The 13,659-nt window shown below is 34.7% G+C and overlaps 1 protein-coding gene across 9 annotated transcripts in view; it reads right to left on the bottom strand.

The window, feature by feature from the left end:
- The window catches only part of RBM26 (RNA binding motif protein 26), a 64,527-nt gene that overhangs the window by 10,847 nt on the left and 40,021 nt on the right, over positions 1–13,659 (bottom strand). For all 9 annotated transcript variants that reach the window (XR_011138248.1, XR_011138221.1, XR_011138242.1 and 6 more), the window contains 4 exons: positions 10,123–10,227; positions 7,242–7,451; positions 4,711–4,797; positions 1,139–1,252 (listed from right to left, as the gene is read on the bottom strand). Coding sequence is in view for 1 of the 9 variants with exons in the window: in XM_068929293.1 (XP_068785394.1) it covers positions 1,139–1,252; positions 4,711–4,797; positions 7,242–7,451; positions 10,123–10,227 (516 nt within the window). In the remaining 8 variants the exon portion in view is untranslated. The remainder of the gene's footprint in view (positions 1–1,138; positions 1,253–4,710; positions 4,798–7,241; positions 7,452–10,122; positions 10,228–13,659) is intronic.

The raw sequence follows: 13,659 nt of genomic DNA, 5'->3' as shown, positions 1-13,659 counted from the left end.
TTTGAGGCTTGTATATATAAGGGAAGGTGCTTTTAGTAAGTTAGCATGCACAAATGCCTATGGTGAATATGCAGTGAAGGGGGTATTTATTGCATCTGCCTTTGTTGGATTTGCTAAAAAGATAATAGCCTATTTACAGGCAAAGTAGATGGACAATTTGGCTTTCTTTGGAAAAGCAGAATAAAAATTGAACACTACAAACTGAAAAAAGACTAACGGAATTTGGTCTCATCAAAACTGAATCTCGTGAAGCAGCTTCTTTGGTAGGTATGCCAAAATCATAGAGCAAACACACAGGCAAAATATTATCAAAGTCAGTCAAGGTGTACTTCTATTACTTCAGCTAGTCTACGGCTATCACATAGATACAGTTAACTCACAGTAAATCAATTAAAATGAAAATCGCTTGACTTTTTCCCCAAGTGGCATTTTTCTTCCCACAGTTCACAACTATAGGTATTTTGAGCATAACGAGCTAAACGCATCATGAGATCTTTCCTCATTATTTGTAGATTAATCCAGTAAAGCTATTTGGTCAAAGCCTTAGCATCTTTCAGTCCAAGACCACAAAGCAATGATTTATTTATTTACTTATTTATTTATTTTTTGAATCTGTGCTGAATCCACTTTGAGTCCTTCATGTACTAGGATGAACACTGCTACTCAGTAGGGGTACTTTAGCTGTCTCAGTGTTAGCAAACGCTCTAAAATTATTCCTTCATTTGTATCCCCCAAGATATTTCCATCTAGCTACAAAGGAAAATTAGATTTGAACTTCAGTCTTCTAAGAAATTAGGTCCTAAAGTAGATTGGATAAATAACCAGTTTTGGATATAACCTTCAAATTTTTCAGGCAAGTTCACACCCACGCCTCCAATTTTCTAAATATACCAGCTAGAATCTTTTTGTTGTGTGTTCCTGCAAAGAAAAGTAAAATATATGGACTGTCAATAGCCGAGAAAACAAGAAATATATTCAGATAAATCCATTTACTGATATCAAAAGATGAGAGTCAAACTCGGGAACAGAAGCATGAATCCATAGATTATTTTCAGAAAAGTAAAAAAGACTGACTGACATTATTTCACCTTAAATAATAAAAAAGAGAAACAACAACAACAAAAGAAAACAAGCTTACTTCTTCTTCATCAGGTTCAGCTTCTTCTGTTTCAACAGCTGACATGTTAGCAGCTGGTTTGTTCCATGCCAACTTTAACTCTTGCCCTTTGAAGCGAGATCCATGAATTGCAGCCTAAAATTAATTTAAATACTTTAGTTTAATGTCTCTTTGAAGGAGGAATATAATTTTCAGTAATGTTTCAATGCCAGAAATAAACCAATAATCTAGCTTTTTTTTGAAGAAAATCTGACTTTTAGTACATAAGCTGTTTTTGAACTACTTTTAATAGGTTAGATTTGAACAGATTTATTAACTACACTTAGAATTCACATATTCTTTCAGGAAAAGGACCAAAATATGACCATAAGAAAATAAGCTATGAAAATCATAAACCATTTGGTGACATGGATAGCATACTGAACCTAACATCATCTTGCTTTTTAATATTGCCTTTGTGGGTTCTTCACCTTTCAACGGCTGACACAAAAGATGAAAAAACAGTTAATGCACTACTTACCGGAACAAATAAAGAAACCCACAAATACAAATGATTTTTTATTTTCATATATATGAAATATATAAACACTTTGTGATTACAACTTAATCTACTGGAAAACGTTCCACTTCCTGTAAAGCTTTGTAATTGAAACGTAAAATTTCTTAACTTATGGGATATTCATGCCTTTAAGTACCAGATGCATTAAGTGGCTGCTTTGGAAATAGTATGTTCAAATTAAAGTAACATGAACTAGCATAAATCAGCGTTAGCAACGTTCCGAAATAACCGTCACAGTCACAAAAGATTTATAGTACAATCTGAAAGTACAGCATAATGTGAAATGTAGAAACAATTACATGTTCAATGACATCTGAACATGAATTGTGTGATATTAAAGTCCCCAGGTATAAATTTTAAATCTGTACATATAAATTTATGATAAATTTAAAAGATTCTATGCCTATTAAAATGCAGCTCAGGAGCTTTTTGTCCATGGTCTCATCACAATGTCACACAACTAGAAGTACTTGTGAGTGACATTTAGGTCTAGAGACAACTTGTAATCTTTGGAAGAAATTACTACTACGTAAAAGTGTAACATTTTACAGTAGGGAATCCTCCTCTTCCTTCCAGGCTAAAACACATATGGCCATAAAGCTTAAGCCTTTTTTCATTTAAGAAGGCAAAATATTAGCTACATTTACTTCACAATCAGCCTCAGCAGTTTTTGATGATTACATCCTACTTCTGTAACTGCACTAATTAACAGTCTTAAGATCTGCTTTACTAGGAACACATAACTTCCAGTCTAATATATTTAATATATTAAAACATCCTAGGGAAAATATAGAAGTTTACTGTATTTAATCAAGCACATTTTTCACAAAATTTTAACCTGAAAACGATGAGTGCAATTAGGCATAAACTCATATGAAAATGAAAAGTCGTAACACTGTCTTTAATCGGAAGGTGAACACATCACACACTGATCATGAATTTCGATCCAGCTCAAACCTCTTTCTAAAGCGTGTATTCAAAACTTCTCCTTGAATACAGCTTGGCAACTCCCCCTCTTCAATTTGAGAACGACTGAAGAAAAACATACTGTTGTTCATATGGAGTGATACGCACGAAAAGAAAACGCACACAAAGTTGACTTCCCCTTCTCCTCCAAACGCTTTTCTCCTTTTCCCCCACCAGTATCTGTCTGCACGGCCTGCATTAACCCGTCTCTTTTTCAGCTGATTCCCATCTCTAGGCTTCCACATTTACTTGCAAAGTACTCCTGTTCCCTGCTTTATTGAGTAAATAAATTCAGCTCTGTAGCGCTGATCTGAAGTGATTCTCCATACCAATTTATTAAAAACAAAAAAAAGGTGCAACAGTAAAAACTGTACTTTGCTGAAAAAGTTATCCCAAAAGAAATTCTGTTCATAGCAAATATTCAGTCAATTGTTGTGAATCATACTCTGTCTAGCAGCAGTAAACACCTTCTTTGGATGATCCATAATGATAAATTACTGTTCCAGGTCTCCTAGTTTCTTAAGAGGCAGTGTAAATAAGTTCCTCTTAACTTCTAATATATTTATTATGTAAGCAACCACTATGAAGCTGCAAAACCTAGTATCCAAAGTTAGGAAGCGCCAAAATTAAAATTTCAACCTTAATTCAGTCTACTTGTGTATACATTAATTATAACTGTTTTCACTTGTGATCAGATTATTTCTCATTCTCCACAGAACTCACGCTGTTCACTGCCAAATCGCATTCCTTCCATAGACAGTTGTACAATATTGCTTTTTTCCCTTCATCATTCAGTGAGAACCTATGCATACTATGCACCACTAATTAAATTTCATTTTTTACAGAATAATTACAATCTCAGTTTAGTTAGTGCTCATCATTATTGCATCTAGGAGTTTCACAAATAGTGTTTTTATTGTTTCTTTAGTTCATCTTTGGGAGATGCCTCAAATTATTTTTCAAAATATGTAACCATTCTTCTGATGCTGTAAACATTCAAACTACAGCTCCCATTGACTTAAACAGCATTGTAAATATTGTTATTTCTGTAAATCAGGTCCTTGGTCTCTCAAGATGAAGCATACAAAAAGAGAAAAGTCTGGCCAGATATGAAAGTTCTTTTTGAGCAACTTCCACGTGATCAACTTTGTGGAAAATATAAACTTAAAATGAAATCTTTCTATACAACCATACCACAACCACGATTCCCCGCTCCGCTCCCTTCTGCAGTTCCAGTTACTTTCAGGATACTCCTTACAAGAATTTCAGAGAAAACAGAATCATTTGCAGAATAAGTATGCCTAGGTTAATATACTGCCTGGACTACAGACTGAATAAGGCAGTTGTCCCACTTGGCCAAGTATGTGGGGGCGGGGAGGGAGGTGTATGTGTCTGTATAAAATTTCTATACACCTATATATATTACATATATCCATTTTTATATAATGTATATATAATATATATACACAAACTAAAAAGTCCCAATGACCTATACGTAAGGATGCTGAATTGCAACACACTTCAACTCTTGACCTACCCACCACCTACTTCATTTTAGTCTCTAAAAGTTCCTTCTGTGATTTCCTAAACTTTTAAGAAATATGCTAAAAAAGGAAAATCCCATCATGTGAATTTACATATATACTATCATAGGTCTTCAAGCAAAGTAACTCTGATTCATCTCAAACAATATACAAGATCACTCCATAGGATGTCAGTTAAAACTTGAGGAAGACAGTGAGGTATGAAGTCTTCAGGTGAAAACAACTAGCAATTAAATATATAATAAGATATCCAGCCATGAATTCCTAAATATTCTTCTTTATTTCTCTCTCACATCCTGTACTTGACTGCTTTGTTATAAACATCCTCATTTACTAAGAATTTCAGCAATATCCTGGTTTGACAAATTTGTTTTACACTGTTTAATCTATAAGCAAACCTTTGTGTTAGACCTGTTTGAAAATACTCAGAAGCATTCAATTATTTTGCAATTATATCAAATTACTATATTTGACTGAATTTATAATTATGTAAAAATATTTTTTTTAGTAAAGACTATACTCACAGCTTCAGCTTCTGCTCTTGTCTTAAAGGTAATCACAGCATGGAGAGAAGAGTCATCTATCTGGCAATCTTCAATTTCACCATATTGCTTTTAATAAGAAAAAAAAAAAAGCTTAGTGAAATAGTCCTCCCCCCTACAAACATTGTCCTAAACAGAATGCCCTAAAAATCACATAAAATTAGAATAGCATACCCTTTTACAGCCTTTATGCCAACCAGAGCACTTGTCTTTGCAAGGAATACTATTATTTTTACATGCATTCCTAAAACATTAAGTGCTGTAACCTCTGGGTTTCCTGATTGTACATACAAAGATATGAAGTAAAATTATGACACGTAAAGAGGTTCTTCTGCTTCAGTACTTCTCTCCTGATCAAAAAGAAAGGATCCTGAGATGATTTCATCAATCTATGAAGAGGTGTTCCACAAAGATATTTATTAGACATGGTAAAATGAGGCAAACGTTTCAAACAACCTGATTTTGGCATCTAAAGATCCTGTTCTAATTCTGTAATAGTCTCTATTGTGCTGCGACCTTTCTGCTGCCATCACCAGAAGCTGCAATGTCCAACATAATTGCACAGGTGGAGTGCACTGCTGAAGTGCAGAGATGTGATATCGTAACAGCTGCTTTAGGGCTTTGCAAAACAGAAGTATACTTCCATGCATTTTCACGGAATTTTGAGTAAGTTTAAAAACAGCAAATCCGCAGCTTTCGAAATGAAACAATTAACAAACTTTCTCAGTGTTAGTAAAGTATAACTATCAATACAATTACATTCATTGAAGCCACTAAATTTTCTGTTATTTTTTTAAGATTATTAAAGTATTACGATTATTAAGTCAGTTTAATACTCCCTGCAATAAAACCACCTAAGTATAAGAAAACGCCATATTCTGAGCAAAATTATGACATAAACTGACACCACACAGCAAGTTTCTGACAGTGGAAGATGCTTGTTCTTGAGAGGATTTTTAGGTTCTTCGCAGTCAGTAAGAGAACAACACTACATAGTGAAATGCAAAACATGAAGCGTGACGAATAAAATTTAATTTAGTAGTATTCACATGACAAGTTAAATCATAACATAAAGCTATGAATTAAAAAGTATTTTTCTGCCTTTTACTCATTGTTTAAATTGGCCTTACAAACGTCCTATAGCTGACCAAGTGGATTGCATTATTTCATTTTAACATTGCAAACCCCTAGTTTTTATACCAAAAATGTGTAACGTTAATGCTCAAATGTTCAGTCTATCATTCATCTCTATAAAAAGCAGTTTACTTCCCTTTAGTACATCTAATTTATATACATATACACACGCACACACACGCACACACACGTATCATCTGTTACTGGAAACATTACTCATAAAAAATATATATATATATAAAAAATATCTGTATTTTTCAGCACAGTCAGATCTTTTGTTGGCTCTTGTTCTTTTTGAAAAGCTGTTTGCATGACTGACTGTCAGACAGAAAACATTAAGTACAGTGACTAAAATAGAATTTACTGAACTTACTGGCTTTTGCACATCTACCTTCAGAGAGGACCACTGCAATTAAATATTCCAAAAAAAGGAAGAGGGGAAAAAAAACTCACCCATGATTTATGCCAATTCCACGATATTTTCAGCATTCATTCCACAAAAACAAATTTCCTTTTATGTAGGCTTTTGAGAGGACAAAGATTTTTTTTCCTTCTGTTCAATTCTCACTTTATTACATTTGCATATTAAAAAATCGCTAAAAGATATCTATGTCAAATTTTGAACTCATTTTTTATAATAAACATAATAGAAAAAGATTGTAGAAGAACTTTGAATTCTCAAGCTTATACAGATGAAGGGACAGAAATTTCTGTCCTGGCAAGGTCTACCAATAGTTGCACAGTTCTCACCTTCATTCTTAAATTCAGAAGGTTAGGTATAAACACTGAAGATTTTCAGGTTAGCTTGGTATCATAACAGATGCAAAAGGTATTTAAAAGATTGCAGCTATAATGCAACAAAACAGCATGAATACATGGAACCACGAATAACTATTTTTGTAAGTACTTGTTAAGATATTTTATGAGAGATAAATGGACTACAAAGTATTGAAGGCTGAGTCCTGAATCTTTCTTTGTTCACACCACCCCCTCAGTTATTTCATCTTTTTATGTCTAAAGACTCGCCACAATTTTTACATATATCCTGTTCTACTGAATATATATAAAAACTGAATATTAGATGTCACTACTTCATACTCCAAATTTTCCCCACTTTTAAAAAACAAAACAAACTACTGTTTGTAGATGGTATGTGTTTGCTATTATAACCAGTTGAACCAACAGGATAATTTCTCATTTTTTCACCTTTTTCTGATGCACCCTCTTTTTCATGAGCAGGAAGATCATGATATAGGTTCATTTCTAAATAATATTACCAGATAAATTGAATCCAGAGAAAACAAGTCACTGATCAGAATAACTCATTTATCACTGAAGAATGTCATTCAAAGAACAAAAAAAGTGAAAATACCACATACCGCAAAATGAGGAAGAAGATCTTCTCTATCACTTTCTGTAAACGCAGAGATTTCTAATGCCCTAGGTCGATGATCCACCACTGCATGCACAGGAACTCCTCTGCCTCTACCCCGGCCTCGTATTCCTCTACCTCTGCTACGTGATGCACCCCGACCTCTTGCATGAACCCCTCTACCACGAACTGAAGAAAGAATCCCTCGTTTGGCAGCCTAAGATGTTTATACATAACATATTGATGCATTACAATTCATAATCTAAATATTTAGACAAAATCAATACAAACACATTCTGTTTCCTAAAAAACCGCGTTCCCAAACAAGCCTCAAAAAGATCAGCTTACATGTCTTAAAATAACAAAACATGAACTTGCTAGTCACATTAAAAAATAACTAATACTGTTAAATTATTAACAGATCAAAAATAGGATAGGAAAGAAGAAAAAAGAACGAGGCAGAAAAATCAGATGTCAAAAGAGCCCTTATTTGTGAGAACAATTCCTCATAGGAGATTAGAAATACAGTCCAACTTCTACACTTAATTAACAATTTTATTTTTTTTTGATGTGGTAACAAACTACTCAATTTTTCTCCTAATTCTCAGCCAGGACTTTTAATCTAACAAGGACAGAAGCAGTATAGTGGCTTTTGACCACAGAATTGTGAGGTGTAAACAGAGACTCTAAAGAGCACCTCCCAAGGACACAGTAGTCTCTAAAAATTCTGCTCTACATAGCCACTTATTTCCATTCCCACAATACCTGTGTTTCCCTTTTAGAGAACAGGCAAGTACTCTCTTTAAGAAAATTCATAAGGCCAATGACAATATCTGACAGGTTTTTTTTTTTTCTTTTCAATTTGCAATAGTTATTTTAAGTTCCAAAAAAGCCATTTTAACGATTTAATCTCAAAGTTTTTACTATGCGTAAAAATATTCTTTTAAACCAAACAGGTATGACTTAGGAATCAAAATGTTAAACAAAATCACCAAAATAAAGTATTTTACTGTGTATCCTACACAGTATTTTACAAATGAAACACTGATGGCAATATTCTAATACATGCAAATAATATTATCCATGAGCAGAACAATCTATTATGGCTTTTCCATCCATGATATTATTTAGATAGCTATACCATACAAATAGTTTACACTTTTTGTAAAAAGAAACCAATTTTTTAACCATTTTTCAAGGGTATGATAACAGGAAAAGTTAAAAAATTAGGTTGCTTCAGCAAATCCACACGTATATTGTTTGCATTTTCTCACAATAAAGTCAGGGCCACCTGGAATAGAATAGTAGGTTACGAGCCACAGAAGCAACACGTGAAAACTGTAGGATTTGAGGTCACAAAGAGAATGTGTGGATAACAGCTGTTCTAAAGAACCCACAGGGGTAGTGAAGATTCAAATAAGCATCAAATTTAAAAAAAAAAGAAAAAAGTCGATGCCCTTCTACATCATAAAAGGGACATATTTCATGCTATTCTTTGAAACATACTGGAGTGCTTTATTTATAATCTTTATTTTTATGCATCTGCTATGATCAATATTAGCTAAAAGGTCTCAGAATATTAATTTTTATTAGTAAAAATTATTTTTATGAAATAGCTAAGCTAATTCTTCTTTGTAAGCAGAAGTATAAATAGAATCAATGAGAGATGGAGTAGGATTAGCATGCCCAATTAGCATCTACCTTTAGCCTGTGTGATTATTATAGAAGTACTGCTACACTCCAGATCAGTTAATTTATATAATTTTAAAATTATATATGGTTTAAAAATACAACTTTAGCATATTTGTAAAATATTTATTCACCATTTAGAATACATATAGTTAATGCATGCCTTTTTGTCATGTCTATTCAATTGGCTTGGCTTCTTAACAAAGATATTTTAACAATTAGCAACACTGCATAACAATTGCAGTTTTAAAGCATGAGGCAATTTACCATATGCATGTGCACTGTGCTCATATGCACTCATACGCAATATGCTTTATATAGTCTCTCTATATTCTCTGTTCTACAGAGAATTTCTCACTCTCTTCTTCATTCTCTGACATAGGCTATCTAACAGTATGATTTCAAGGTAAAAGTTAGCCAAGGGCTATTAATTATTGTTAATCTGAAAAGCTAGAAGACATGACCAAACTTCATTAAGAGGAATTTAAGCAACAAAGCAGTCTGCTTCAGAGTAAAAAGAGACAGAATATTACGTAATTAAGTAGATTTTCCATAATCATATAGACAAAAAAGTGTAATATAACACAGGATATGTCTCAATACCATTCAGAATCGATTAAAATAAGACACACTTGAAAAATCTTACATAGCCTTCTGATTTCTTTTAAACAAGTCCTTTAACAGAAAGCACGTGGTTCTATGCATTGAATACTTCTTAGGACAATGTGTTTGCACGCTATAACTCTACCTTCTCCTGAAATTAATTCTATAATAATATTACTTTTTGGCAGTTTGATCATTTTGGTTAATATTAAGAGGGTACTGACACCTAAGAATACAAGAACAATCAGGTAGTGTTTTATATCAAACACAGCACCATCTATAGGCAGCAATTTAAAAATACACCATGATCTCAAGAAAGTACTACTCCCACAAGTCTATAAAATATGATGTCATCTGAACAGTTACAGAATTTAAAATGATTAGTGTTCAAAATTAAAGATACGATTACGATTTCTTCATGTAAGAGGAATCCAGAAACTGATATTGTAAAATATTCTTGCTAAATGCCTCCATCTGTATGCAATTTAACATTGCATTCCAGAAAAACCCCCCACCTTACATTACACAAGCTAATAAAAATTATATGAAGATGTACGATTAAAAGGTAAGTGTTACAAAAGCAGAGATAAACATACTTCCAGCTGCAGCTCTGTGTATTTTCGTCTTAATTCAGTAACTTCCTCCCCAGCTTGCATCTTCTTGTATAAATCCAGTTCAGTATCTAGTAATTCCTTCTGCATCTAAGAAATTGTTATGGTAAATTATTAGTTATATAGTTCACATTTCACTTGGAAACTAAAAGATGGACTGAAATTTTAAACTTAGCTAAATTGTGGGTTATTAATTTAAATCACAGTAGTGATTTTGCAGGTATAATGCTTACTGTGCTAGGTTTCTACCTTCAAAAACAAATCAAGCACAAGCTTAGGAGCCTTCGTGGCAAGACAAAACTTTTAGGCGTAATAGTATGCTTCTGAGATTGGTGATGTTAAAGCTTTTAGTACACCACACAGAGCTAAAGCCAAGGAATTTGCTCTGAACTAGAGATACATAAAATAGAAAATTCAGAATTACATGGTAGTGATGATGAGACAAAAAGGGATTCTACAAAAAAAAAAGCAGTACAATTATGGATAAATATACAATCTACACTTAGTAATGACAGATAACTCCTAAGATGATCATATGTGCAAAAAGCACAAATGGTTGTTCTGTCCAGACCACAGTGGAGCAAACACAGCGCGTAATACACTAACAAGACCTCTGCTAACAAAAGGGTGGTCTCTGCTGCACCTAGAATTGCCTTCTAGCACATAATAACTTAAAAAAAAAAAAAAAATTACAAAAAAGTGCAAAAACGTATATGAAACTGAAAGGTGTCCCTGAATACAAAATCAGACATGTTCACTGTAATGACCGAGGTGCAGGTGCTGGTACAGGCAAGAGTTTAATGTGACCATGAAAATTTTACTTGAAATTTTCTTCCAATTTAAAAAACTTTTTTTTTTTTTTAAATGAAAAGAGGAGCAGCCAAATGTTCAAATGGTATCACAAACGAAGGAGGAAATTATAGATGATTGTGAAACATAGTTTTACATTTACACCCGTTGATTCAAAACCACAGCATGTAATGTATTCAAAGGCTGGTTGTCAAGAGATGAAGGTTTCGCAGTTGTGACAGTTGGAAACCAAGTATCACCAATGAATGATAGATAAGGGTTTTTTTTGTTTCTTTGTTTTATCCCCTGGAAGCTTTAAAAGAAAAAAAGCTGGATTATTCAAGTGGCAACTTCAATCTGAGCCCCGTTCAACCCCATTTTCTACTTATCTACAGCAACTACAGAAAAAAATCATCTTCTCCTGTAATTATTTTCAAAGTTTTCAAAATTGAGAAACAATGTTTCATTCAAATCCTATTGTGTTGCAATGCATCAATGACATGGCAAAATAACCACTTCAGAAATTTAATAATGACCAGTAATTAGAACTCACAAATCAGCCAGTGACTCTGGTGTCATAAAGCATCTAGACTTTGTGAGGTTTATTTCTGGTGCTCTTATTCACCTCCCTTTTATAGAGCTGTCCCAGGAGTCAAAAAAATGCCTCTTTCAAGACATACCAGGAGGCAGCAAAGACGTCTATGCTCAGACAAAGGTGCAGTCACATGGGCCCTACGTAACTAATGCTGCAAGTTTGCAGGGTCTTGTGGGCTGCCCAGGATTTTAAAAGATAAGAAAATGCACGAGAACCTAGAGCAGAGTCTTTCAAAAAGTAGTAAATTTTAGCTGAAGGATCTATAACTCCTCACTTGCACAAAGGTCAGAAAAGGCAGATTTTTTTCTCTCTCTCTTTCAAATATTAACAAAACGCTCATAGATACACAATATGCCTGAGAGGAAAGCTACCTGACAGACATTTCTCGACATCTTGGTAAAATCAATTATTCTACAATATGGATTTTTTGTCCACGAAGGGCAGAAAATTAGGAAACAAGTTTCCTTGAAGTGTTTCTTCCCTTTCCATATTTCAAGATAAATGGAAAATCAGTTCATGAACTGTATCAAGATTTTAACTCCAAGTATATCATCTTACTTTATCATGTGTGAATAAGTATCAAGTGAGGAAGTGGTGGACCAGGCAAGTAAAGGGTGAAGGGAGTCAGAGAGACCTCGTGATCAATAGGACAGGGCTGAAGGAGGACCACCTCAAGCCCTTTCATATACACTGTAGAAGCAAGTGCCCAGAGATCAGTGTCTAAGAGCAAACGCTCTTTTCTGAGAAAATCAGCGTGACCGGGTGCCTCTCTGAAAAGACTGTCCACTAACACTCACAACTTGGGAAACAAGCAGCATGAATTAGAGCTCTGTGTACAGTTACAGGGCTATGATCTCACTGGGATTTCAGAGACGTGGTGGGATAGCTCACATGACTGTACCGCTGCAGTGCATCGATACAGGGATTTAAAAAGGAGAGCCCAGGATGGCGAGGGGAAGTCACGCTTCAGGTAAGAAAGCAGCGGGAATGCACGGATCTCTGCCTAGGGATAGCTAATAAGCCAGCTGAAAGCTCAGGAGTCAGAATTAGAGGAAGGGCCAATGCGGGCAACACAGCAGCGGGTGTCTGCTACAGACCACCTGATGAGGTAGATAAGGCCTTCTTCGGGTAACCGAAAGAAGCCTCAAATCTGAAGGCCCTGGTCCTCATGGGGGACTAACCACCCCGGTGTCGGCTAGAAGGGCAACATACAAGCAATTCTGGAACGCACCGATGACAACTTTCTGACACAGGTGATCAAGGAGCAACAAAGAGAGAAGCTCTGTTGGGCCTGATACTTACAAACAAGGCAGAACTTGTCAGTGATGTGTTGCAGCCTTGGCTGCTGCAACTACGATATGGTGGAGTTGACCGGACACGGCCCTGAGCAACCTGCTCTAGCCCTGCCCCAAACAGGGGGGCTGGACTAGATGATTGCCAGGGGTCTCTTCCAACCTTTAACATTTTATGTGATTTTATGTTATAGGACTATTTTCTTAACCACTTCAAGAATTTAATGGACCACTCTCAGGAAAAAATAATTATCATAGGTTAAAATGCTGCACTGAAGATTTGCTAGTCAAGAATTCACCAAGCTTTAATGACATAACTTGTTTCTTCATTTCTATGGGTCTGCTGTATTTTCTTTGCATGTGACCAAAACCACAACTAACTGTTATTCTTGGATCGAAACTGATATAAACTCATTTTACCAGTTCAAATTTATGAAGCACGGCCCACCCATAGAAGAACCAGATTTCTGAAAAAAAAAATCAGGTTTTTGCAGGTGTTCTCTACAGTCAAATGCAGCATTGAAAATATTGCCAATTTTTGGAACTTTTGTAGTTTGAATTCCCTCTACAGACAAAGCTAATTTTCTTCCTCTAAGACCTCTAAGAAACACTTCCTAACCAGACAGGGTTCAATACCTCTCAAAAACATCAGAAAAATCTCCTTTCCAGTCTCTAAAATTTAAAGAGCTTATCTTATTACAACAGTGTATCAATTATGGAATTACCACCTCTAGTCCCCCCTTGTAAAATACAGTAGGGAAAACAACTTCACTTGCATTGGAATAAAGATATATAAACCCACTATCAGTAATTATACTCTATGCCCATTCTCAGAATAAAAATATG

The sequence above is a fragment of the Struthio camelus genome, chromosome 1, assembly GCF_040807025.1.
Source record: "Struthio camelus isolate bStrCam1 chromosome 1, bStrCam1.hap1, whole genome shotgun sequence".
Classification (NCBI taxonomy): domain Eukaryota; kingdom Metazoa; phylum Chordata; class Aves; order Struthioniformes; family Struthionidae; genus Struthio; species Struthio camelus.
This window is presented reverse-complemented; position numbering and strand designations above follow the sequence as displayed.